The sequence below is a fragment of the Carcharodon carcharias genome, chromosome 6, assembly GCF_017639515.1.
Source record: "Carcharodon carcharias isolate sCarCar2 chromosome 6, sCarCar2.pri, whole genome shotgun sequence".
Classification (NCBI taxonomy): domain Eukaryota; kingdom Metazoa; phylum Chordata; class Chondrichthyes; order Lamniformes; family Lamnidae; genus Carcharodon; species Carcharodon carcharias.
This window is the reverse complement of record NC_054472.1, coordinates 151,015,662-151,043,251: the sequence shown is the minus strand read 5'-3', so window position 1 is coordinate 151,043,251 and position 27,590 is coordinate 151,015,662. Positions and strand designations below refer to the sequence as shown.

The 27,590-nt window shown below is 46.5% G+C and overlaps 1 protein-coding gene across 1 annotated transcript in view; it reads left to right on the top strand.

The window, feature by feature from the left end:
- LOC121279409 (corticotropin-releasing factor receptor 2-like) overlaps nucleotides 1-27,590 on the top strand; it is a 200,196-nt gene that overhangs the window by 156,119 nt on the left and 16,487 nt on the right. Inside the window, exon 9 of the mRNA XM_041190630.1 lies at nucleotides 12,796-12,881. Within this exon, the coding sequence (XP_041046564.1) occupies nucleotides 12,796-12,881 (86 nt within the window). The remainder of the gene's footprint in view (nucleotides 1-12,795; nucleotides 12,882-27,590) is intronic.

The window sequence follows — 27,590 nt, the reverse complement described above, 5'->3', positions numbered from 1 at the left end:
TGGCTGAGTACACACAATCATAGTGTCACAGTGTCAATATACCAAATTGGTCAATTCATGTGCCAGCAACACCTTCCTTATTTGCTCCTGAAACAACAAGCATTAGGAAGCAAGATGCCTCTTGTTCTGGTGCTATTTTAAAGGGCTACTCAACAAATTGCAGCTAAGGTGCTTTTGACTTACTTGTGCTGAGGCAAAGTTGGTGGAAGCACTGTGATGAGCTGCTGGAGGTTTGAGGGTTTCTGTTGACCAGAGAAAACAGAAAATTTACATTGTCTTACATAGGCATGTGGTGCCACATGCTCTGTGATATGAGCAGGACATGCAGAGGAGGATGCAGAGAGCTCCCTCTGTGGAAGGGAGGAGAAAGACAACTCTCCTTAGAATGCCCTACCCCGAGAGCCTAGGGATGGGCCAGGAGCAGTGCTTCAGGATGTAGTGATAAAATTACATCACGCCCTTCACGAAGACCTGGAGCTTCAAACCAGGGCGAGGATGGCTGTTCCAGTGGCTGTGAAGATCACTGTCAACCTTTCTCTTCACAACTAGTTCCTTCCAAATGGGACCAGGACACACTAGCAATACATCACAATCCACTTTTATTCTGCAGCAGCCAGCAATTCCCATCACCTTCTGGCCTCCAAGACAGACAACAGGATGGGTGCTTGGCTACAAGGATTACCACCTGCCACACATGTCTAATGACTTCCTTATGCCATCCCACCAACGAGGTCAGAACACCTTCAATGACAACTATTAAGCCACCTGTAACACCTTTGAGAAAGCCATTAATCTCCAAAAGCTGAGATTCTGCTGCTTTGATCACTTGGTGGGAGCTAGGCTCATTGCAGTACATGCCTGAGAGGGTCTCCAGTTTTGTGCTAGTGTGCTGTGTCCTCCATAACCTTGCAATTGTGAGGACTAAGCCACTATCTCTTGGAATCCGGAGGTGACCTCGCGAGGAGCAAGAGGATTAAGGGGAGGATGAAGAAGGGAGGAGACCATGTACACTATGTGCAACTGAAGGGAGTGAGAAGGACCATATGGTAAGACTTCACCTCAGTTGAAAGAAATTTCCCCATCCCCAACAATGAGCCACTAGTCCCTTACAGCACATCTATTTAGACTCCCTGAGCAGGATTTTGGGCTTTGGGTTGGGACCCCAGAATCGGGGACAAATGGTCATGACCCTGCATTTTGTAGGAAAAAGTTACCCAGCTTGGATTTTCCCCTAATTGGCCAATTAATGACCAGTGGGCAGCCTCACCATCCACTTAAGGGGAGGGCCAAAAGGGAAGATTTCCCAGGCGGGCACCATGACAGTGAGAGCGGGGTTGAGACCTGGAAATGGTCCTGACTCACACTTATATCCTGAGAGCATAATGTTCCATGTTTCAGGTTGGTTATCTTTCATCAGCTTGAAACCTGAACTCTGTTTCCCTTTTCACAGATGCTGCCAGACCTGTTGAACTTTTTCAGCATTTCCTGTTTAATGACAGCAGTTTGAGCCTGCATACCAGCAGTCGGGGGTCTCAGGACCTCTGTCTGAGCTTCTGATGCAGCACTGAAAGATCGGGAGGTCTCTGCCTATTCTGCAATGGAAGCTGAGAGAGCAGCCAGTAGACACTGAACCATGGACTGTCTGGCAGTGCTGCCATGGATTTGACCACCACTAGCATGGTGTAAAGGGTGGGCCCTAAGTCTGTTCAATGCCCTCTACCATGGGTTGAGCCAGGTTCCTCCATTTTCCTGGTCAATGATTGTAGGCTATTTGGCAGGCTTGCCAATGCACAAAACATCACGGTGTCCATGTTTATCAGCATTTTCCTATAGCCAACATGGCCTCATCTGGACCTGTAGCAGAACTGGTTTGCGGCCACATACTCCAGACAGTTTGCACATGACCCGGCCTATTCTCCTAGCTTGGCTGCAGCCCAGTCTTGCCTGGTGGCTCACCACATGTGGATCCCAACTCTAAACTAGCTCTTAAGGTGAGCACAGTTCCTGTATCTGAGCTGGTGGCTGCGATCAAGTGATGGTGTTTCTTCCTAAGAGCTCTCTTCCTGCTCTCACCCACCTGCCTGAGGTTGTAGTGGTTGAGCAGCCAGAAGATCTTGGCTACCTAAAAAGCACAAAACTTAAGGGGAAGGTAGAGGTGAGGGAAGAGAGGTATGGGGGAAAGAGAGAGTATCAGGTCATTCCATTTCAAGGCCCTTTCAGGATGAGGGTGACAAGTGAGTCAAGAAGATGCATAAGGCAGAAACTTACCATCATCCAAGATGGCCTTGGCAGTGTCCGGTGCCACAAAGTATGTGTCACTGGTGCCCGTGATCCTGTAGACTATCTGCTTAGGGCACTAAGAAATAGATTCTTACTGATCCTCCATCCTCATCTACCTCTCCCACCTGCACAACCTTCTACTGCAAGAGAGGGGGCAGAATATCAGTGACAATAGCTGGGAGATTATAGCCCCTGGGGGGGGTAGGGTGGCAGCAGGGGGGCTGTACATAAAATTGGATGCCATGCCATTGGAGCTGTTCTTGGTGCTTACTCACCTGACCCTGCCCCCATTGTAATTTTACCCATGGCGAGAAAGGCGTTAATGGCTATTTAAAGGGTCTCTTCCCACCCCACTGGGATTTTAGCCACTACAGAAGGTCGGCACCAACTGTGTAGCCTGGCAGCTTTCACAGCAAAGTGGGGAGGCACTGTTATGAGACCCCTATGCCCACTGAAGGCCTCCCCAGGTCTTCCCACTCCCACGATTCCCCTTCCCAATTGCCCTGTCCACCTCTGCCGCCAAACTTGGCGCCAAGGCCTGCCAGCCTATCCTTAGCATGAAACACCTCACCACTCACTTGTGCCTCTGTCTCCATCAACGATCGCCATTAGAGATTGGATGCAGTCCCAGCAATGATCACCGCTCCCGTTGGCACTGCTAGGACATGGGAGTTGCTGGCCATTCGATTGGCTGGGATTAGAGGAGCGCAAATATATGATAGGGTCCTCGGACTGGAGGAGATTACATAGGTAGAGAGGGACAAGGCCATGGAGGGATTTGAAAACAAGGATGTGAATGTTAATACCAAGACTTTGCTTGACTGGCAGCCAATAAAGGTCAGTGACCACAGAGGTGATAGGGGAACAAGACAAGTAAGACATTTTAAAAACCTTTTTGTATCACTACCTTGAAGTTATCATTTTACCACTACACCCATCCTCGACTGTGATTTTAGCTGAAATGCCTGTCAAATGTTCATGGGAAGAGACATACATGATCCTTTGTCCTGCACAGCCCAACACACATGTGAACATTGAAATTTCAGCACTGGGGGGCAGGGGGTTGGCTTCTCATTGTTGTGCCAGTGCAAGCTGTACTGAACTATCTACTCTAATCCTATTTCCTCTATTTCCCATTTAATATTGTTCTTCAATTGTCTCTCTAGTTCACTTTTAAATGTTCTTGCCTGCACTTAAACTGTCCCTGTGATTATTTATTCCACATTCCAGGAGGGTGTTTCAGAAGATAGGGATTGTATTTGAGTTCTGGTCTCAGAAATGAAAAGGCCATTTCTAGTCCAGTATATCACTCAATTTCCTCCTCTTTTTGGTTTACAAAGTCTGATAGAAATTGATCTGGTTTATGTATTAGCAACAAAAGGTCTTTGGGAAAGATATCAACTGGTTCTTCAATGTGAGATATTACAGCAGGAGATCATATAGAATATCATACATGGTACAAAGCGTTGAGTTGGTGGAATGGAACAAAGTTGTGAGATGAGCTGTCATTTAGAAAGACATGGGAGGGAGAAGCATTGAGCCTATGTATAATGATAGACTTCATTTTGTTGGCCTTGCTGGGGTGCAGTGATTGATCACTTCGTACGTTTGGCCTCCCCAGTATTTTTATTGTTTTAAGGAAGGCTCATGAATAACTGAGGAATAGTTGAAGCTCAGTTGTTGAGCTATAAACATCGATCGACTGTCAAAAGGGAAAAATCCATATTGACCCATTGCCTTTTAAGCACCGGTGGATAAAATAATTGTGATTGCAGTATCGTTTTAAGAAAATCTTGCCTATGTCTAGATTTACTCAGCAATGACATTAAAGGCTCTAATTGGCACTAAATCAGCTTGAACAAATCTTAGTAAAAAAAAAGCTTTTACAGTGATGGATGAGCCTGAAAACAAAGCTGTGCACATTAGCAGAAAATTTATTTGCTTCACAATAACTCATTAACAAGAATTATTTTAAGTTACTGAGTCATTTAAAAGCTAACACCGCTAACATTTAAAAATTTTTTTTTCTATTTAGGGCTGATTAATATTTTCGTGCAATTGAACATAACAAAAGCCAAAACAACAACAGACATTCATATATAACAATGTTAGTGTAGTAAAATAAGGCACTTCACAGGAACATTACCAGACCAAGTTTGACACCAAGTCACCTCAAGAGATAGTAAGACAGGTAACCAAAAGCTTTGTCAAAGAGCTGGGTTTTATGAAGTGACCTAAAGGATGGGAGAGAGAGGGAGATAGAGGATGAAACTTCCATTGACACGGCCACCAATAGTGGAGTGAAGGAAATTGGGAAGACAAATTTTTGGGACTCATTTCCTTTAGTTAATGTCCACGTTAGCTTTCAGAAAAAAGTGGCTTTAATAATTACAATGTTAACATTATGTTAAAAGAAAATCTTTTTTTCTTTTATATTAGAATTACCTGTTTCCATGCATGAGGAGAAAACAATAAATAAGAGCCAAATTGGCTCTCCTGTGGGCTACTGCTGTACACAGTTCCAGGCATAAACCACAGTGTGGAGAAGAATGTAACAGAGAACAACTGAACGGCTACTGGAGGCTAGGCACCTCCACTCTGAAGAAGCTAGCTGGGAATTTACACTAAACATGCCCCCAGGAAACCTTGGATGGAATCATCCAAGATTTGCACCAAGTGTGGTAGCGGTTGGGAAAAAGGACATTTTACCCGCCACCCACAATGGCGGCTTTTCACGCCATATTGTCCCATTCCCAGCACGTCCAACCTCATTAATAATGCATTCCCAGGAAAAATGCAGGATCGCTGCTGGGGTTGCCTCTGATTTGCCCACCCTGCTGTCAACTCAGGCCTTCAGTACACCGGGTGCCATATTTAAAGGCTGCCCTTGCACAGAGCTGGCACTCTTGAAGGGATAGGAAGCTTCTGGGAACTGATGGCTGCCAAAGGGAGGAAACATGCTGCCAGCAGATTTAGCAACGCCTCCCTCAAGTGCCTACTGGTTGCAGCGGAGGCCTGCCATGAGGTCCTCTACCCCCAACTCTGGATGAAGACCAGCAAGCAAGGTCAGCAATTCTGCTTGGGAGGCAATGGCAGCAGTGGTCAGCACTAACACCTGCAAAAGAGGACGGCCACCCAGAGCCGCACGAGGATGAATATTCGCCTCCGTTCCACCAGGGTAAGTCACTCCTCTCATCACTCTCAACTCACACACTCACGAACCCATCACACATCCACAGCGTTCTCACTCACTGCCTGTCCAAGGGACATCACCATTCAATCTCTCACACCCACCCTGCAGATCATGTCCTTATACCATCTATGGCACCACCAACACATGCCAGGCACCCTTGTTATCTGGCCTGGCAGATGTCCTGCTTACACTCTCTCCATCTGTCTTCATGCACACAGCAAAAGGGAAATGTCGCAGGCTGCTAGAGGAATGCCTGAAATCAAGGTCCTCGCACATTTTGAAAATAGAGTCATCCATCTGGACAGCAACGATCTGGACCATTCCTGTTCTGAAGGTGAGGTCGGCAGTGCTCAACCAAGTGAGGATCCAGCAGTGAAACATCCATCAGAGTGATGAGACCTGTGAGTGATGAGTTTTGTTCCACAGTCCCTGCCATGCACTCATTATCTCTCCTTGGTTTCACTGGCACATCTGGGAAGCAGCTGAGGGAGTGCATGATACATGTCCTTGTGCCAAGCTCTGAAGAAACCTTGGAAGAAGAATCTGATGGCAACCCCACTGAAGACCCGTCACAGCGCTCACTCACACCCTCCACCAGTGCAGAGACGCACACCTCGGTGGGACTTAGTTCTGGAGTAGCCATGGGGTCACAATCTGGTGAACACGTTGGACTGTCTGATCCACAACAGGCTGAAGCGGGGATTTCCAAGGTTTCTGGCACTTGGGGGACTGATGGAGGCCAGAAATCTGCTGAGTCCAAGACAGATGAGGAGACTCTGGACTCAGTCATGTCACAGTTGCTGGAGCTGCAAAGGCAAGCTCGGGAACATCAAGAAGGGATGTCCGCTGCACTCCTCAGATTATAAGGCACAACGGAGGAGTCCGTCTGCCTTCAGTCTAAGGTGATAACACCGGCATGACAATGCACCAAGGTCAACACTGGTAAGATGGCAGCTGTCATGGAGACTTTGGTCCAGGACATTAGTCCTGCACTGCTGCATGGGCTCAACACCATTGCTGATGCCATAGTTGGCCTCCGACAGTGTCAACGTGAGAGGGGTTCGGGGCAGCTCTATCCCACTCCAGCTTCCTCTTCCATTCAAGGAGTCAGACAGGGGCCCTCAGGCACCCATAGGGAGGAGGATCAGCAGATGCATATCCTGGGGGCCACCACCCAGGTGACTCCAGGGGGATCCGGCCCAGCCCTTCTTCCTGTGACCCCAGCAAATCCAGCTCCACAGGCTGAGAAGGGCACTGCTGCCATTCAGCAGGACTCCAAAAGCAGGCCAGGGCCCTCCCGGTCTTGGCCCTCCAGAGGACGCCCATCAACATCAGCATAGGGCGTAGCAGTCAGCAGGCTGCCTCCACCTCCGCTGTGGATGTTGAGGGAGCACCAAGACGTAGTGGCAGGGGTAGGAAGATTAAGCAGATGTAGTTGCACAGCCTGGGCACAGGTGTTCATCACTTGTACATAATGTTCACTATTGTAAATAAACTCCCAAGAATGTCTCCTTGCCCAGGGTTCCTTGTTCAGATGAGCAGTGTTCGTGTCACTCAGATGTGAAACCTTGGTTCCTGCCCAAGATGAAGGCAGGTGTCTCAGTCCAGGGCCTCTTCCCTGTGCTTTGTGCAACCTTCCCAGCACATTGATGATGCGCCTTCACAGTCACTGGTCACATCAGTCATGCCTGCACCTCGATGGGGCTTATCATTGCTGCTAGAATGTCCTGGGCCACACAGGGTTCCATCATTCCCTCTGTGTGCTCCCAGCACCTTTGAGGTGCGGCCAGCCTCCCCCAACTCATCAGTGTCTGGTTCTGGTGACAGTGTGGTCCTGAAGGGTTCAGCTCATGAAGGATGCCATAGGATCAGGAGAAGTTAAATTTTCCTCACTGCATCTTTATGATATGACTCTGTTCACAGAGTGCAAGTGAGCTGCCGTCAGCCAGACAGGAGCCGGACATAAGCTATCTGAGGATCTCTGGAGAGTCCCCACTGCATGTGGTCATCATCCTCCTGGAATGCAGGGACTATGGGCATCCGCTGCGTCTCCATGACAGGAGCCTTATCACAGAGGGTATGTGCACTGCCATCAGCCAGTCAGGAGTCAAACTTTCACAGATGCAATGTGAGGATCTTTGGAGTCTCCTCATTGCATGCCGTCATTATCCTCCATGAATCTAGTGGCTATGAGGGCCTGCTGAGCGTGCCTGCCTCAATTCTCAATGCGATGGTGTCATTGCCTTCCTTCTCTCCTTTGAGGACCTCATCACCTTCGTGCCCGTCGACATCCTCCTCATCAGAAGAGATGTGCAGCTCCTCCAACTCCTCCTCAGTCAGCTCCTCCCCCATTGCAGTGCCAGGTTGTGAAATGCGCAGGTGATGATGATGTGTGACACCCTCCGTGGGCTGTGTTGCAGGGCTGAACCAGACTGATCCAGGAAGCAGAACCTAATTTTCAACATCCCATTAGTCTGTTCCACCAAAGTGCAAGTTGCAGCATCAGCCTCATTGGACCTTCACTCTGCTGCAGTCTGAGGCCACTGCACGGCTGTCATCAGTGACGTCCTCTGTGGGCAGCCCTTGTCCCCGAGGAGCCAACTCTGCAGTCTCACTGGACCCTGGAAGACATCAGGGATCTGAGACCTACTGAGAACGTAGGAGTCGTGGACACTCCCTGGAAATTGTGTGCAGACCTGCAGGATGCATTTGTGTTGGCCGCACACCAGCTGACCATTCAGCAACTGGAAGCCCTGCAGTTGACGTAGTTGGCTGCTTGTTGCCATGGAGGTCGGAGCGCCACGTGAGTGCAGTCAATGTCATCCTGCACCTGTGGAAAACCCGAGATCTGTGCAAGTCCCAGCGCTCTTGCTTCCTGGCTTTCCCGACCCAGGGTGAAATGCACGAAGTTCTGTGCCTTCGTGAAGATGGTGTCCGTGATCTCCTGGATGCAGTGTGTGTGGAGGCTTGCAAGACCCCGCGCCACAGTCACTTTCATGGCCACGGGCTGTGGATGTCCTCCATGTCGTCGTGGCACCAAATCCTGCAGCAGGCGGCAGATGTGACCAACCAGTTCCCTGGACATGCGCAGTCTTTGGTGACACTGGTTATCGGTCATCTACAGGAATGACAACTGCCATCTGTAGACCCTGGGTCTAGCTAGACACTGACCAGTGATGGTTCACTGTGGATCCTCAGCAGCGTATGCAGGAGTCCCCGCCGCTCCTTCTTCTTGAAGGTGCTGTTCCTCCTTCTGCCCAGCCAGGTGCCTCTGTCACTCTCTTCTCCTTCATCTCCGCTTCCTGTAAGCCATGAGGCATACAACCACGTCACCAGGCTCCATGCTCCTGATGTACTCCTCCTGCAGGATGAAAGAGAGACTTATGGGTTAGCTTGGGTGTACTAAGAACCTCTCTTGGTTAAGTCTGAAGGCCCCTTAACAGTGGACACTTGGGCTGTTGCTTTTGTGTTTAATTGGGGATGAAGTACTTGCAATTTCTGGAATGCTTTATTTCTCCACCACTTGGATGGCCAGAGTTTAGCGCACTGCATCGCTGCCCAAAACCTCACCCACCTCTGCCCCACTCCACCTGACCGATTGGCGGCAGCTTCACCCAATGGACTGCATGTAGTGCTCTCAGCTCATGCACAGACATTCTCCTAACCTGCACTGCAAAGCTGCACTGTTAGCTTGAATCATGGGTGACTGGTCCAAAACTGAATGAAGAGATTGCAAGGGACTGTGAGTGACTCCACCCGTGACTGCTCCACGGCCAACTTTCACATGGAGATTGTACAATGTACCCAGTCATCCAATTGTTCTGCAGTCCACTAAAACGCTCATTAGTTTGCGGTCTGTGCCCGAGGGGTAAAAAGCTCTGGAGCATTTGGTGCACTTTCATGCCTCTGTGTTGCTTGAGTGGGCGGATAAGCTAGAGGCCCGACTCCACGCATCTCAATGTGGCTGTACCTGAACTTTCTCAGCTGTGGAAGAATGCTCACTTTATACAAGGTTTTCCTAATGCGTGGCTGCTCCCCTCCGCCTACCCCGTATGTGCTTGTGCGCTACCATCAGATCGTGCTGCCACCACCAGACCCCCAGCGATACCCCAATTTGTCCCAACTGCATTGCAGCCCTTGCCCCTGCACCGCACCGTCAGGAAAAAGTGGCTTGCCTGTGCCCTCGCCTGAATGCACGGCGCCTCTTCCTTGAAGTTGCACGGCTGACCCTCGCAAGCGCTGCGCAACATTAGTGTGTACTCACCTCCGAGTTCCCCTGAAGTTCAGCTCACCAGGTGCACTCCTTTTAAAAGCTGTTGTGGAATCAAGCTAACATGCCCGGATGATCCAGCATTGGGGGAGGGATGATTTTGGTGAGCAGGGCTTATTAGGTGCACGTGTATTAAAATGATGTTCCTGACGTGCGGCAGTGGGAAATGTGGCCCAACATTGATGGGCGGAGCGGATAGTGTGAAACCGATTTTTGGCCTTCTCGCCACATTGTCTACTCATGATCGCCATGATGCCTGACGCCATCAGGCTCATCTAAATCTTCAAAGCTCTAAGGAGTGTAAATCAACCAAACTTTAAAGAAAGAAAAATGTTGGGAAGAATTCCCCCCCCACCCCCCCACCACCGTTGGGAGAGGAAGTACAGGAGCAGGCACAGGCGGGTGCGTCTCCGATCGGTGCCCCCAATCAGGGGCGCACCGCCATTTTACGTGGGCAGGCCAATTTCAGCCCGCCCAGCGTGACGTCCGCCAGGAAGCGCTATGTGCTCCCTGTGCGGGCAGGGGGGATTCCCTCAGCCGAGAGCGCGCTCTTTCACACATGCGCACGGAAGACTGCTCTCATCTCCCTGAGACTAAGTGCTGCCTCAGGGAAATTGGCTCCACATTTAAAAATGGTAAAGGTCCAAAAACAAAATTTGCCTGTCATATCTCCTCATGTGACAGTGTCACATGAATTGAGGCAAGTCCATCACTTTGACTCTAACCTTTATTAATTTTTTTAAAACCCTCATGAAACCTCATCCCATCCGTGGATGAGGTTTCATGCTTTTTCTGAAGCCCACCAGGGCTCCCGGCCTGCCCACCAACCTTAAGGTTGGATGGGCAGGTCTGTTAATTATGTCAATTACTTTTTAAATGGCCTCAATAGGCCGTTGACAGGTTGATGGGCACAGAACTGATTTGGCTGTGCCCCGACCAACCTGAAAATTGAAATGATGCAGGGTGATGTTGGGAGTTCTACCCGACATCATCCCGCGGCGGCCAGTGGCCCCGCCCCCCCGCTTGCCGACCTAAAGATCCTGGCCATTATATTTATATGGTGAATTTGATGACTTCAGGATGTCCCAAATTGCTTTGCAGTCACTGAATTACTTTTGAATTATAATCACTGTCATAATGAAGGCATACATGGCAGCTACTTTATGCACAGAAAGATCCTGTAAACATCAATGAAAATAAGTGGCCTGATGATCTCTTTTAGTGATGCTGGTTGAAATGTCTTCTTCAATATGGATCTTTTGCAGCCACATAAGAGGCAGCCAAGGCCTAGTTTTAATATCCCATTGAAAGGCAGACCACTAGAAGTGCAGTACTCCTTCAGTACTAAGTTTATAATCACAGAATAAAACTAAACAAACAGGCTTAACTATTACCAAGAGGTGTGGCAAATGTGTGGGACAGGCTGCTTGCGGAGGTCAGTAGTGTCAGTAAGTTCAAGAGTGTGAGATTGAACAGTATTTTAGTAAAATAAGTGATTAAGTGTACAAGTGATAGTGTCCAGTATAGTATTGAACTTTGGAACCAGTACGTGAGTTGGATCAAAATTGTTTTTTTTATCCCCAGTCCTGTGATTTGCTATTTAAACGTATCAATCAATTTAACAGAACAAATCAAAAGGTCCCAGGTTTCATTCCTGGGCTTAGATTTTACCCTTCCTTCCCCAAGAGAGTTGGGATCAGATTTCCATTAATAGCCCTGACCTGAATCCATTTTGCGGGGTCAGAGCTCTCACCAGGAAGCGGAAGCCTCTGCTGCCAACAGGAAAAGTCTATCTGGACTATTGCTGCAGCATATAAGGAGGCAGGGCAGGTTAAAGGGGCCGGTAAAGTACTGAAAATCAAAAAAGCATCTGCAGGTATTAACACCCAAACAGCCACTCCAACTGAGTTAATTCAGCACAGACTAGAAACTAAACCTAGGACATCATTTGCTAATTCAACCTGGTAGAACAGTAGGGATCTCAATTAACAGCTGAGTTATTGTAGGATTAATTATGTAAGACCCAGCAAGGTCTGTAAAGAAGAGATAAAAGCAAAAGAGATCTTGAGGAATACATTTATGATGTTTCCACATTGTGACTAGAGGAATGTTTAGTTTTTGCTGTCTATTTAAATGTTAGCTAAGAGAAGCAGTTTGATGTAGCAACACCACCTTTATTTCAATGTGTGTTCTTTGGACAAGTGCAATGTGCAAGAGAAATTATGAAAATAAATTAAACCTACACTGGAAATCATGTTCATCAGTATTAACTTATAAATACTTAATTTCTTTGTGTGCAATTCCTTTGCTATCTTGTTGGACAGGTTGGCAACCTGTTTATCTATCCTTGTATAAAATCTCACATCTAGCAAGTGTCTTTCACACTTAAGATGCCCCACACAAATATGTCAACAGGATTTTTAAAAAACATACCATATTTTTATAAAAACAAAAAACTGCGGATGCTGGAACTCCAAAACAAAAACAGAAATATCTGGAAAAACTCAGTAGGTCTGGCAGCATCGGCGGAGAAGAAAAAAGTTGACATTTCGAGTCCTCATGACCCTTCAACAGAACTGAGTGAAATTAGGAGAGGGGTGAAATATAAGCTGGTTTAAGGTTGGGGGGGGGGTGGGGGGGTGGCGAGAGAGAGAAATGGCTCATTCCAGCCAGAATCAGCCCTCCCCCATTGATGTCATCATGCTGGCATTTGCCAGGGGTCACTGTAGCTGAGGTAGGCAGCCCAAAATTCAATGTTGCAGAAGAGTGATCTACCTGAGGAAAGGTCTAACTGTCAACAGATGCAGGCAACCCACCCAGCTTATTTTGATCAGGCCTGAGGCACTTCTTCACCGTTTACAGGACTTTCCTGCATTTAAATTGAAATGTAAAATTAACATCCTGAGGATAGGATAAGGTGCATTAGAAATGCAAGTTCAAAGCAATTTCATAGAAAGATAAATTCATATGCTAATGTTAACACTCCATAATTTCAAGGACTTAACCATTTTTGTTATAAGATGCACTTATGGCATGCTGTTTTTCTCAACAGGTTAATTTTGTCTTTCTCTTCAACATTGTGAGGATCCTGATGACTAAACTGAGGGCATCAACCACATCCGAGACAATGCAGTACAGGTAAATGAAGCCAAGACAGCTATTATGCAAGTGTTAAGCTTATTCCTCTTTCGGCTGACAGATTGAATAGGTACAGCGACCATCTTTGTGTCCTGAGAGTATATTTGTTTGTGTTGATCAACTTGAAATATGTAGATGCTGAATTAATACATCTTTTATTTCTAGCTCTCCATCTCAGTGTGTGTTATTTCCTCACTCATTAATATTTAATATCCTCATTGCAATAGGGTTATGAATGGATGTCCCATTCAAAGGGCAGAGTTTGTACTTAACTGACCTGCTCACAGTCGGTTAGGGGGGTGCAAAGCCTTTTTTATTCATTTACAGGATGGGGGCGTCGCTAGCTGGGCCAGCTAGTCAGGATGGTGAGTGGAGGGGAACTTCCAGGTGGTGGTGTTCCCATCCACCTGCTGCCCTTGTCCTTCTAGATGGCAGTGGTCGTGGGTTTCGAAGGTGCTGCCTAAGGAGGCTTGGTGAGTTCCTGCAGTGTATCTTGTAGATGGTACACACTGCTGCCACTGTTTGTCAGAATATAAAGAACGGCAGAGAATGACTAAAAGGTTATTCAAGGGAAAGAAATTAGAGTATGAAAGGAAGTTAGCTAGAAATGTAAAAATGGATAGCAAGAGTTTCTACAGGTAAAAAGGAAAAGAGTAAGTAAAGTGAGCGTTGGTCCTCTGGAGAGTGACAGTGGGGAGTTAATAGCAGATAATAAGGAAATGGCAGAAGAGATGAACAAATGTTTTGCTTCTGTGTTCACTATAGAGGATGCAAAAAACATTCCAGTCATCGCTGCAAATCAGAAGGTGAACAGGACAAAGGAACTTGGTGAAAATGAAATCACTAGGGAAACAGTACTGAGCAAATTGATGGAGCTACAGGCTAGCAAGTCTCTGGGTCCTGATGGATTACAGCCTAGGGTCTTAAAAGAGGTAGCTAATGAGGTAGTCGATGCGCTGGTGTTAATTTTCCAAAATTTGCTAGATTCTGGAAAGGTTCCATCAGATTGGAAAGCAACAAATATCACCCCTATATTCAAGAAGGGAGGGAGATGGAAAACAGGAAACTATAGGCCAGTTAACTTGACATCTATTGTGGAGAAGTTATTAGAATCGATCATTTAGGAGGTTATAGCTGGGCACTTAGAAGAGCTCAAGGCAATTGGGAAGAGTCAGCAAGGTTTTGTGAAAGGAAGATCATGGTTAACCAATTTATCAGAGTTTTTTGAAGGAGTAACATGCGCAGTGGACAAAGGGGAGCCTTTATTTAGGAATCCTGTACTTCCAGAAGGCATTTGATAAGGTGCCACATAAAAGATTATGACAGAAAATAAAAGTGCATGGTGTAATGGGTAACATATTAGCATAGATAGAAGATTGGCTGGCTGGCTGGCAGAAAGCAGAGAGTATGCATAAATGGATCTTTTGCTAACTGGCAGGATGTGACGAGTGGCTCCCACAGGGGTCTGTACTGGGGCCTCAACTTTTTACAATTTACATCAATGACTTAGATGAGGGCAGTGAAGATGTGATAGCTAAATTTGCAGATGACACAAAGATAGGTAGGAAAGTATGTTGTGAAGAGGACATGAGGAGGTTGCAGATGCATATAGATTGTTGCAGATGGATGTAGATAGGGTGAGTGAGTGATCAAAGATCTGGCAAATGGTGTTTAATGTGGGGAAATGTGAAGTTGTTCACTTTGCCAGAAAGAACAAAAAAACAGAGAGCTACTTAAATGGCTGCATAATTCTGAGATGCAGAGGGATCTAGGTGTTCTAGGACATGAGTCACAAAAAGTTAGTACGCAGGTACAGCAAGCAATTACAAAGACTAATGGAACGCTATCCTTTATCAAAAGAGGGATTGAACATAAAAGTAAGGATGTTGTTTCAGTTATACAGGGCATTGTTGAGACCGTACCTTGAATACTGTGTGCAATTTTAGTCTCCTTATTTAAGGAAGGATGTAAATACATTGGAGGCAGTTCAAAGGAGGTTTACTAGATTGATACCTGGAATGAGTGGGTTGTCTTATGAGGAAGGTTGGACAGACTGGGCTTGATTCCACTGGAGTTTAGAAGAGTGAGGGGTGATTTAACTGAAATATACAAGATCCTGAACGCCCTTGACAAGGTGGACGTTGAAAGGATGTTTCCTCTTGTGGATGAGTCCAGAATTAGGAGGCACTGTTTTAAAATTAGAGGTCACCCTTTTAGGACAGAGATGAGGAGAAAAATTTTCTCTCACAGAGTTGTGCGACTTTGGAATTCTCTGCCTCAGAAGGTGGTGGAGGAGAGGGTCATTGAATATTTTTAAGGCAGAAGTAGATAGATTCTTGTTAGGCAAGGGAATCAAAGGTTATCAGGGTTAGATGGGAACGTGGAAATTGAAACACAACAAGGTCAGCCATGATCTAACTGAATGGTGAAGCAGGCTTGAGGGTCCAAATGGTCTACTCCTGTTCGTATTTCTTATGTTCTTATGTACCTGCGTGATTACATCATGGGCACCTCAAATGGCAAGATGAGAGGCTACAGGTACCCTGACCACATTGGGGTCTTCCTTCACCTCGTCCTCCTGCTGCTCCTGTTCTTCCTACTCATCCTCCAATGGAGATGCAGAGCAATAATCCAATTCATCCTCCTGCAGTTCTCGTCTTCTTGATGTGCAAGGCATAACAGATCATCACCATTCAGAACATTTTTAATAGCACGTACTGAAGGTGGCCCACAGATCTGTCCAGACAACTGACTTGCATCTACAACAATCCAATGGCTTTCTATTGTGCTCATGTTGCTTTGATTGTACCTTTCTTGGAGGTCAATGTAGGGTTCCTCACAGATGTCATTAGCCATGGCCTTGTCTCGAAGGAATCATCCACTGACTCTGTTTGGAGGTACGAAGACCAGTGGGACATAAGACTGGCACAAAATGAAGGCATCATGGCAGCTTCCAAGATATCTTGCACAGGCCTGCAATGAAAACCTTCCTGTGATTATATATCAGCTCAACATTGATGGAGTGGCATCTCTTTCAATTGACAAATACTGCTGATTGATCTGAGCGTTGCCTTAACTGCCACGTGTGTACAGTCTATGATCCCCGGACTGGTGGGAATCCAGCCACTACAGCATATCTGAGGGCCCTCTCATTCTGACTGAACTCAACAGCAGCAAAGTGAATGTAATTGGCCTCCATGGCAAACATGGCCTTGATCACCTGGGAGATGCAGATGTGTTCAGCAGATTGTGAAATCCTGCCGATGTCATGAGCAGATCCCTGGAAGGAGCTGGAGGTGAGGAAATTCAGGCCAGTGATGGCTTTTGACAATTCATAGCCAACTGTTACCTTGGAAGGAGATCTTGTCCCAGAAGGCAAGAGAGCAAGGACCTGCTGCAAAAGCCTGAGCTTCCTGAGGCACTCTTCCTCAGTCATGCTCAGGAAGCTGTTCCTCTGCCTGTTGGAGGTATTGTCTCCTTCTAGCTGGAGTTACATGATCATCCCCACACTCTGGTGCAATGGCAGATGGCTGCTCCTGCTGCTGCTGCTCGTGCTATTCCACATCAGAGGTCTGAGGTGGAGTTGAGTGAGCTCCCATGCGGCTGAAAAGGCTAACAGCTGGAACAAAGTCAAAAATATTGAAGGTAGTACAAATGTCCTTTGAAGTATTGGAAATCTTGAAAGTAGTGAAAGCAAACTCTCAGAACAAGTCTCGTGATCAAAGGCCTTTCATCCTGGCAAGGAAGCCGCTGTCACGTTTCAGAATTTAAAGGACCTGTCACTTTATCAGCTTGTTCAGTCTTTGCCGTGCTCTCACCTTGTTGAGCCTGGTGAGTTTCAGACAGCTCAGGAAACCCAAAATGCAGGGTTAAATCTTCAATCAATTGTCACTTAGAAAATGATGGCATATGATAATCACCAACCTGCCTGTCCTATGGAGGTTTCCCACATGCCTTGAAATACACACCACTTAAGTCAGAAGGTCAGTGGAGTCAGGTTGGATTTTCAACACGCTGACTGACATCTTTTCCATCTTCAACCCCCCTCCCCACATGCCCCAACATCCACCTCACCACCCCACTCCACCCCACCCCCTTTCCCCTGACATTTGAAAATTCTCCCCTTTGTTACTGGGCTGGGAATTCAGAGAATTCAAACCCATCATGGCAGCCTGAGAATTCAAATTCAGTTAAAGATATCTGGAAACAAAAAGTAGGTGTCAGCAAAATATTTCCGTAAATCTTGTTTAACTGGTTCAACTTTAGGGAAAGTGAGCAATCTTAGCTGAAGAGTCAGATTCAACTCAAAAGGTTAACTTTCTTTCTCTCTCCACAGATGCTGTCAGACCTGCTGAGTATTTCCAGCGCTTTCTGTTTTTTAATTCTGTCTTTACCTAAGTCGGCCTATATGATGGGCCCAGTCACACACCCACGTAGCTGACTTCTGACTGCCCTTGAAATTGCCAGGCACACTGCTCAGAACAACTAGGGAATAGGCAATAAATGCCAGCTTTGCTAATGATAAGAACATAACATGAGAACACAATAATCAGGAGCAGGAGTAGGCCTTTCAGCTGCTCGAGCCTGCTCCACCAGTCAGTCAGTTCGTGGCTGATCTGGTGTGGCCTTATCTTCACTTTCCCGCCTGTCCCCTATAACCCTTGACTCCTTTGCCAATCAAAAATCTGTCTATCTCAGCCTTGAATATATTCAATGACCCAGGCTCCACTGCTCACTGAGAAAGAATTTCAAAGACTAACAATCCTCTAAGAGAAGAAATTCCTCCTCATCTCCAACCTAAATGGGAGACCCCTTATTTTAAACTGTGCCTGCTGGCATCCTAGGCACGCTACTGGAGATTTCATACTGTCCCTTACTTTGGAAAATGATATGAATTCATTGACCTGACTTTGACCTCCTTCCTTTGGTTGTGATAGATATCAGAAATGCAGGTTTCCGCTTTATAGAAAAATGCCCACAACACCAGAACTGCAATGCACACTCAGTACTCAGCAGATTAAATTTAATGAAAAATATTCATAAGGTTAATGGAACCAGATTTACACATAATGGTCTGCAGCCTGTTGAGCAAAGTCATAGGCTGAGAGAGACTCATCCTGAATATGTCATCACTCTGAATGATCTCTCCAATTTTCATGCCGTTCTGGAAATTTAACTGTACTGTGTAAATCACTTAAGGTCCAGATAAGCTGATCTCAGCAGAATATTAAAAGCATCAACTATTGAAAGACCTGAAATTCTTCTTTGAGGGAGTGATGTGAGCTTTAAAGGATGATCTGCCTACTAATGAACTCTACCACTTCTGCCAGTCCATTTAATATCAAAGTAACAAACATTTGATTTCATCCAAGGTTAAATTTAATGCTTGTTGGAGTCTCAGTTTAGTGGAAGTGTCTCAAGATTTTTCCTGTTAATTTCTGAAGATTTCTCTTAAAAAAGCAGGGTACATTGACACAGTATGTTGGAACTCCGTTGGCACCATGTTCAGAATGCTAGGAGAGTACCCCTGTGATTCCCCAGGTAGAGGAGCAGACTTCTGCCATGTGTAGGTATAATTCAATTATAAGATTATTCTATCTTCTTCCCTTGCCTTGTTGAATTACCAATTTTAGCATGGCGTTCTGGAGAAATGCCAAAAGTAGCAGCAAAATGCTTCCCAACCAACTTGCGGGGAATTAGATGGTACTTCTAAATAAGGAAGAGTGGGATTTGATCATGTGAGGAAAAGCAGCTCTGCAGACTTGAGCTGCTGACTATCCTGGGCTGAATTTTATTCGAAGGCTGCAGGTCTCGGTGACAGCAGCCGAGGCCGGTGCCACTTCCACTTGAGTGTCATGCAGCAGGCCAAGCATGATCACACAGCGGTCGGCCCATAAACTAACAGGTGATGTGGGTCTCGTTCAATTAAAGAGTGGAAGCAGGTAACGAAGTACCAATGGCGGCATCCGGTGCTGGCGCCATATTCAAAGGGTTGCCTGCTCTGAAGAACAGCTGCCTCCTTTGAATCGTCTGCCTAAGCAAAGTAACATTGCAGAAGACCCCTCCACCTGACAGAAGACCCCTCCGCCTGATAGAAGATCCCTCTGCTTGCCAGAAGACCCTTCATCTGACAGAAGACCCCTCCACCTGTCGGCCAGTACAGAAGACCAGGAGGATGCAGGCAACATTCTTGATAAGCAAGGGGGTGAAAGGTTATCGAAGTTGAGTGGGAATGTGAAGTTGAGGTTACAATCAGATCAGCCACGATATTATTGAAGGGTGGAGCAGGCTTAAGGAGTTGATTGGCCTACTCCTGCTCCTAATTTGTATAACATGTCAGAGGGAAGACAAGGTTTAATGATGCCTCCCTGTCTCCAAGTTGGAAGGACAAGCGAGAGGTCGTCTTCCTCAGGGATGGGAGGAAGAGACAGGCCCGCCTGACCACAAGGAGGTCAGCAGCCATGGGGTGACCACTAACCTACTCCCACCCCCAACCCCTACCCCAAATATGGGTGCAGAGCTACAAATGGGTCAATGGCCTCCTTTGCTCCACCAAGGTGAGTTCTATTTTTTTATTTGAGCATGGGATGTGGGCATCGCTGGCTAGGCCCATCACTAATTGCCCTTGAGAAGGTGGTGATGAGCTGTTTTCTTGAACCACTGTAGTCCCTGTGGTTTAGGAACACACACAGTGCTGTTAGGGAGGGAATTCCAGGATTTTGACCCAGCGACAGTGAAGGAATGGTGATATATTTCCAAGTCAGGGTGATGAGTGACTTGGAGGGGAACTTCTGGGTGGTGGTGTTCCCTTGTGTCTGCTGCCCCTGGCCTTCTAGATGCTAGTGGTCATGGGTTTGGAAGGTGCTGTCTAAGGAGCCTTGGAGAGTTTCAGCTGCATTTTCTAAATGCTGTTACACTGTTGCCACTGTGCATCGGTGCTGGAGGGAGTGAATATTTGTGGATGGGGTGCCAATCAAGCGGGCTGCTTTGTCTTAGATGGTGTTGAGCTTCTTGAGTGTTTTTGGAGCTGCACTCATCCAGGCAAGTGGACAGTATTCCTGTTTATGCCTTGTAGATGGTGGACACACTTTGGGGAGTCAGGAGGTGAGTTACTCGCCGCAGGATTTCTAGCCTCTGACCTGCTATTGTAGCCACAGTATTTGTATGGCTAGTCCAGTTCAGTTTCTGGTCAATGGTAACCCCCAGGATGTTGATAGTGGAGGATTCAGTGATGGTAATACCATTGAATGTCAAAGGTTGAAGGTTAGATTTACCCTTGTTGGAGATATTCATTGCCAGGCACTTGTGTGACATGAATGTTACTTGCCATTTGTCAGCTCAGCCTGGATATTGTCCAAATCTTGCTGCATTTTGGCATGGACTACTTGAGTTTCTGAGGAGTCGCAAATGGTGCTGAACATGTGTAATAATCAATGAACATCCCCACTTCTAACCTTATGATGGAAGGAAGGTCATTGATGAAGCAACTGACAATGGTTGGGCCAACGACACTATCCTGCGGAACTCCTGCAATGATATCCTGGAGCTAAGATGATTGACCTCAATAACCACAAACATCTTCCTTTCTGCTAGGTGTGAATCCAACCAGTGGAGAGTTTCCCCCGAATCCCATTGACTCCAGTTTTGCTAAGGCTCCTTGATGCCACACTCGGTCAAATGCGGTCTTGATGTGAAGGGCAGTCACTCTCACCTCATCTCTGGAGTTCAGCTCTTTAGTCCATGTTTGAACCAAGGCTGTAATGAAGTCAGGAGCTGAGTGGCCCTGGCAGGACCCAAACTGAGCGTCAGTGAGCAGGTTATTGCTAAGCAAGTGCCGCTTGAAAGCACTGTTGATGACCCCTTCCATTACTTTTCTGATGATCGAGAGTAGACTGATGGAGCAGTAATTGGCAGGGTTGGACTTGTCCTGCTTTTGTGAACTGGACTATATAGGCCAGATTCCACATTGCCGGGTAGATGCCACACTGCTCTCCTCTTTGGGGCTTGCATGTGGAAACATGATATGGTGCACTTCATGAGGAGTAAGTGACCACCCAGGGGGTGAGACAGCAACATTTCCTATTAGAGGCATTGCTGCATCTCAGTGAGAGGCATCCACCTACTTTTGCTGATCTCCCACAAGGTTCCTCAAGAGCAGACGTGTGGAGGAGGCATTTGTGAGCCCCATCATGGGACATGTCACCAGCATAAGTATTGTGCGAGACTTCATGGGGAATCTAAGAGTGTTCCTCCTTCTGTTGACAGGGGGAATGGGCACACAATGATAAAGGCAAGGCTAAGACTGATGGAGACCTAGACCTTTGTTTCCTGATCCCAGCAGAGGAGCAGGCCCTAGAACTAACTGGGATGCATGGTGGCTGAGCGATTGTTGATGGTGAGACAAGAGTGTCATCATAGGAGTGAATGAAAAAGTGCAGGGGTGCAAGTGTATATCTGGACCATACATGAGGTATAGTGCCCATGTGTCCATTACTTAAACACGCAGGGCTCCATCTCAGACATGGTTGTTAATGAGGAGATGTGAAGTCCTTAACACCTAAATTGCTTTCTCTCATGCAGGTCTCAATAACCCCAAAGGATGTGCAGCTGGCGAGAGCTGGGGACAGGTGGCCACCTCTGAGGTGAAGGAGGGATGCTCTGAGGGTGCACAGTTACATCATTCTCCTGCACCTTCCACCAGCTTAGATACTCTCATGTTGGTGGGTCGCCACTCACAATTAGCAGGGTCACAAGCTGGCGAGCACATCACAAACATGCCCAAGCAGCTGATGGGGGCTTGACAGCCAAGCCCACTGATAGTCAGAGGACTGTGAGAGGCCAGGACCACGGCTGAACCCAGACTGACGATACGTGTCTGGGAGTCAGCAACTGCTGAATTTGCAGTGAGAGGTAGGGGAACATCTGATAGAGCTGCCAGAGGCTGTGTACAGTTCTGCGTAGATGATGGAGGAGTCCATCCAGGCCTTGAGTGTTGCCATGTCTCAGGTGTGTGTACACATGGCTTTCTCCATTGATAGATTGGCAACACTCAGAGCCTCTTCCAGCAGAACACTCAGTGGATGAGAGAGATGCGTGCAAACCTACATGCCTTGTCTCAGAGTTTTCTGTAGCAGTCACACAGTGAAAGACAGAAGGCATCAAGAGTCTTCGTTGTGGACACTGGCTCCTCAGTCCCTCTGCCAGTGACCCCTGTGCCTCCACAGATGGCAGAGAGTGAGTTCTGCACTTGTGCAGGTGTCCATTAGAATGCTGGGACCCTGCATGCCTCAAGCAGCCAGAGAACAGCCACCAAGGTCATCCCAAGCCAGGAGGCAGCACATGCAGCCACAAATGCAGAGATGGCAGCTCGTAGGAGTAGACATAAATGAGTTAAGAAGAGCACCTGGATGCACTTGGGGATCACAGGTGTTTAAACTTTATACCTGTTAAGACTTTATAATGTTGTACCAATTAATAAATGTTAAACTCATTCCTGCTGGTCACCCTTTCAACTCTTGCTGCCTTGTTAGATATCATCCACAGCCTTGCTTCCTCAATGGGCTGCTCGTATTGGAATGGGTCATGTCTGGTCAGCAGCTCAGCTGTGTCAGCGCATACTGTGAAGCTGAACGCTAGGTGATGGAGTGCAAAATGAAGGAGATGACAGCAGATCCACATAAAGTTGAGGTTTTATTACAGACCTTGTGAAAGGGCATCAGTGTCAAAAGCAACAGATATGTATGAGATTGTCCTGAGCCTCCTTGCACATCTCTCATTTTCCTCTGTTCTGATGTAAGAGATTCCTCATCCTGTGCTGCCTGCTCTGCATCCTCCTGTACATCCTGCTCACTGGATCAGGAGTGGTGATCAATGATGCCCTCATTATTCAAGGCCTCCCCTCTCTGCAGTGCTAGGTTGTGCAGAATACAACAGACCATGAAGACCCACGGGACCATCACTGAAGGGCACCACCAGATCGGTCTAGGCAGCTGAATCAGCAGCCCAGTGGCCTGCTTGAAGGTTACTCGGATGGACCAGTGACAGGTACTGGGCTTCTTTGCTGCAGTGAGAGGGTTCTTCACAGGGGTGAGTAGCCATGTTATCAATGGGTAGCCTATGTCCTCAAGAATCCTTCCCTAAAGGTGTGAGAGGTCCAGAAAAGCAGTGGCAGCTGCAGCTGCCGAAGTACATAGGTTTCATGCCTACTCCCCAGGAACCATGCACACACTTGAAGAATCTGCTTTTGATGGTTGCTGACCAGTCGGACATTAATGGAATGGATGCCCTTCCTGTTGATGAAGGCCACTGGTTGGTCCATAGCAGCCTTGATGGCCATATGCGTGCAATTAATGATACCTTGTACCTGGGGGAATCCAGCAATGGCTGCAAAGTCGATGGACCTCTCCACCTGATTGCCCAGGTCCATTTGGAAGCACGCATAGCTCCCCCATCTCTTGAATAGGGAGGTGTCCTCCTTGATGAACCCAAGGGCTTCAGCCTGCGAGATTCCACACCTGTCCTGAGTGGATCCCTGGAAAGTTCTGGATGTAGAAGTTGAGAGCCACATTGATCTTCAGGCCTAAAAACAAAAAACTGCGGATGCTGGAAATCCAAAACAAAAACAGAATTACCTGGAAAAACTCAGCAGGTCTGGTAGTATCGGCGGAGAAGAAAAGAGTTGACGTTTCGAGTTCTGTTGAAGGGTCATGAGGACTCGAAACGTCAACTCTTTTCTTCTCCGCCGATGCTGCCAGACCTGCTGAGTTTTTCCAGGTAATTCTGTTTTTGTTTTTGATCTTCAGGCCCATGGGCATTGAGTGTCCACCAAACCTCATGGGTCTCAGCTAGTCCTGAAGCATAAATCGGTCCCTGTGCAGGTGTCCATCAGCATGCACCTCCCTGGAGAGCCTCAGTTAGTGCAGACACTGCCGCTCGGACATCTGCAGATACTTGAGCCATGTATAGTAGATTCTGTCATGAAGGTAGCCTTTCTTTGCACAGGAGGCTGTTGCTACATCCCTTTACACTCTTCTCTTGCACATCCACTCTGCAAGTGGCTTTCCTTCCATTCCTGCTGTTGCTCCACCAGTACTTCCCTATCTCAGCACTGCATCTCCTTCTCAGAGGCATCCATTGGGTGGATAAGCCCCATGCCATATGGGCTCTCTTCTTCTCCTGCATATTTTTTGTATCCCACCAGCACCCCCCACAAAACCTTTCCCTTGCTGCTCACTTGGGACTAAGTGCTACTGTCCCTCTGTGTCCCCTGCAGAATGTCTTCCCCCATTTGTGCTGCCACTTTCACACACACACCCTGTTAGTGCTGCCATTTTCACATGCTTCACCCCCACCATTATTGTTGCCACCTGCATATGACCTCTCTGATGGTGCTGCCACCTTTACTCCACTTCTGCTGGCAGCCAGCAATGGCCTCAATTCCACCTCCACCCTCCCACTGCACGTTAGCTCTGAGTATCATTGACTGGCACAGGCAGCACTGAACTCCTGTCTCCTTGAATGGGGTAAGACTCTGAAGCCCCCTGGTTCCCATGTGCCATTCATAAAATCTTGAATACAGTGTAAGATTCAACTTAGTTGGTATCTAAACTATATTAAATGATGTCCCGCCATGTTGTAGTGAGAAGTCCACACTCCGTGGTTCCCGCCACACGTAAAATTCGGAAGCGACGTCACAATGTTGGACTTCTGTGCAAACAAGTCCTCATTGCATTTCACAGTTCCCCTTGCTGCCGATCGAACTGTTAGAGGTCCGCTGAAATTCCAGCACATTTCTGTGCCGGAACATTCTATTGTCATTATGATTCTGGGAAAAAAGGGATATGGGAGGTTTAGCCTCCTCCTGCACTACTCACATTGACCTGCAGGCAGTCAATTATAGAATGGTATTGCAGGGACCGGAAGAAAGTAAACTGACATCCTGGGAGATGGTAGACAGCCAGAGAAGCACATGCCCCACCCCTACCTGATCTGGGTTACATGTGATTGATTTCCATACTACATGATTGCTTCTTAATGTCTGCCTACCTGTAAAACAACTGAGGCTGGAGATTAAAATGTTATCCACATGCTGAGAATATATTTTTTAAAAAGCTAACCCACTTGCAATCTCATGGAATTCAAGATAGATTATTGATCTAGTTAGAAAATTGGTTGAGCAGCAAGAGGCAGAGAATAGGGATAATGAGCAGATACTGTAATTGGAAGAATGCGGATCTGTGTTAGGTCCTTAGCTATTGACCACGTATATTAACAATTTAAATGATAGGATAAAAAAGCTGCAAGTTTGATGATGACATAAAGATAGGCGGCACTGTAAATAGTGTAGGCCGAAGCATAATGTTATGAAGAGATATTATTAGATTAAGTGGGGAAAACTGGCAAATGCATTTCAATGAGGGTAAGTGTGTCCTCGTCTGCTTTAGAACTAAAAAGGATAGAAAAGGGTATTTTCTAAATGGTGAGAAGCTAGAACCAGTGGAGGCCCAAAGAGACTTAGAGCCTCCATGTAGATAGATAATTGAAATGCCATGAACCGGTACAAAAAATAATCAGAAGACTAATAGAATGCTGGCTTTTAAATCTAGAAGATTAGAATACAAGATGGCAAAAGTTAAGCTTCAGCTATACAAAGCCCCAGTTAGACCACACCAGGAGTACAACATTCAGTCCTGGGCACCACATTTTAAGAAGGATCTATTGGCCTTGGAGGGAGTGCAGCCTAAATTTACCAGAATATATCTGAATCCTAAGGGATAATTTACAAAGGGAGGCTACAGTAACTAGGTTTGCATTCCTTGAAATTTAGAAGGTTAAGGGGCAATCTGATCCAGGTTTTCACGATATCAAGAGGTTGATAGGGCAAAACTATTTCAGCTGGTTAGGGAGCTCCAGGACTAGGGTGCTTGGTCTAAAAATTAGAGCCAGGTCTTCAGAAGTGATTAGGAAACAATTCTACACACAAAGGGTGCTAAAAGTTTGGAACTCTCTTCTGTAAATAGCAATTCATGTTAGATCAATTGTTAATTTTAAATCTGAGATTGATGGATTTTTGTTAAGCAAAGGTAGAAAGGGATATGGGGAAAAGACAGGTATGTAGTGATCAATCACATATCAACCATAATCTCATTGTATGGTGGAACAAATTCGAGGGGCTAAATGACCAATTCCTGTTCCATTCCTAATGTTCCAATGAATGCCTCACACTAATCTCCTCAGTCACTAAGACTGTATATTTCCACCAGTGGAGCATTGCATGCTTGTGTCTCTCTATCTCTTCCTTAACAAAAACCTGAATATGATCCTTGACCACCACAAGCATAGATGTGTAGAATTTCAATCTTTCACCCTCTCCTCTTTCACCCTACAGTATTTAGGTTACACAGAGTTCTGCTGTCTGGCTTCACTCACATTAAAGTTCCACACATTTCTGCTGCCAGTTGGTCTTACATGCAATGAGATTGGACAGTCCATGTACTCAGGGCTTCAGTTTGGGTCACATGATACTCAATCTGAAATTTCGCCCAGGTGATCTGGCAGGCTAATGCTGTAACAGGTACCGTGAGGAGCTTTCATCACTGGTACTCGGTGCATGTATAGCTGGTTAAACTTCAGCAGTACCCCTAGGCCTATGTGGGAATTCCTACAACTTCACAGCACAATAAATGCCAGTTCTGTGCCATAAGTCTGTGGACTGCCCAATCTTATTGCACATAAGGTTCTAACTGACAGCAGAAAAAGTAAACTTCCATTCCATCTGTATTGCCAGATACGAACTAAAGTCCTAGAAACAAAAGACTAGTAACTAACCCATTGCTTCTTCCAATTCTGCCAAAAACTTGTGTTGTATAGCATCCCTCATGAGGGTTGGCACATGGAGAAATCATGCACAGGCTGAAGCTTCCTTCAGGACACTGTCGACAAAACTGACATTAGCTATTTCAATCCCTAACAACACTGACACACCTCTTAATTGCTGATATGGGCACAGTAGTGTAGTAATTATTGATGTAGCTTGGCGGTGCTGAGTTCAGCTCATGCTTATAAAAACTTGCATTGTAAGTTCAGCATGCTGAATAGCACTTGTAGTACTGAAGATCTGCCTGCTTCAGCTATTGGATTTCTGCCACAGAAAATCAATTCCATTCTAATCTCCCTTCACAAGGGCTTGTTATTTCCTAGACACTGCTTCACCCAGTAATGTTACAGCAGTGGGTTGGGAGATGCTCCTTGAAAGTTCCAACGTGTTACATCTTGGAACCTATTTGGCTCCTATGCCATACCAAATTGAGAGTAAAAAGAGAAGCTGGATTGCATTTACTGTACCAACAGTAACATAGTGGTAATGTTACTGGATTAATGATCCAGAGACCCATTCTAATGCTCCAGAGACATGAGTTCAACCCCCACCACAGTTTTTGGGGGAAATTAAATTCAATTAATTATACATTTGGAATAAAATACTAGTCTCAATAATAATGATCAAAAAACTATCAGACTGTCAGAAAAAATTATCTGCTTTGCTATTGTGCTTCGGTGGAGTAAATCAGCAATCATTATTCGGTCTGGTCTATCTGTGACTCCAGACCCACAGCAATGTGGTTGACTCTTTACTGTGATGCCATGGCAAGTCACTCAATTGGATCAAGCAACTACAAAAAAAAAGCACTCTGGGTGTACCTACGCCATATG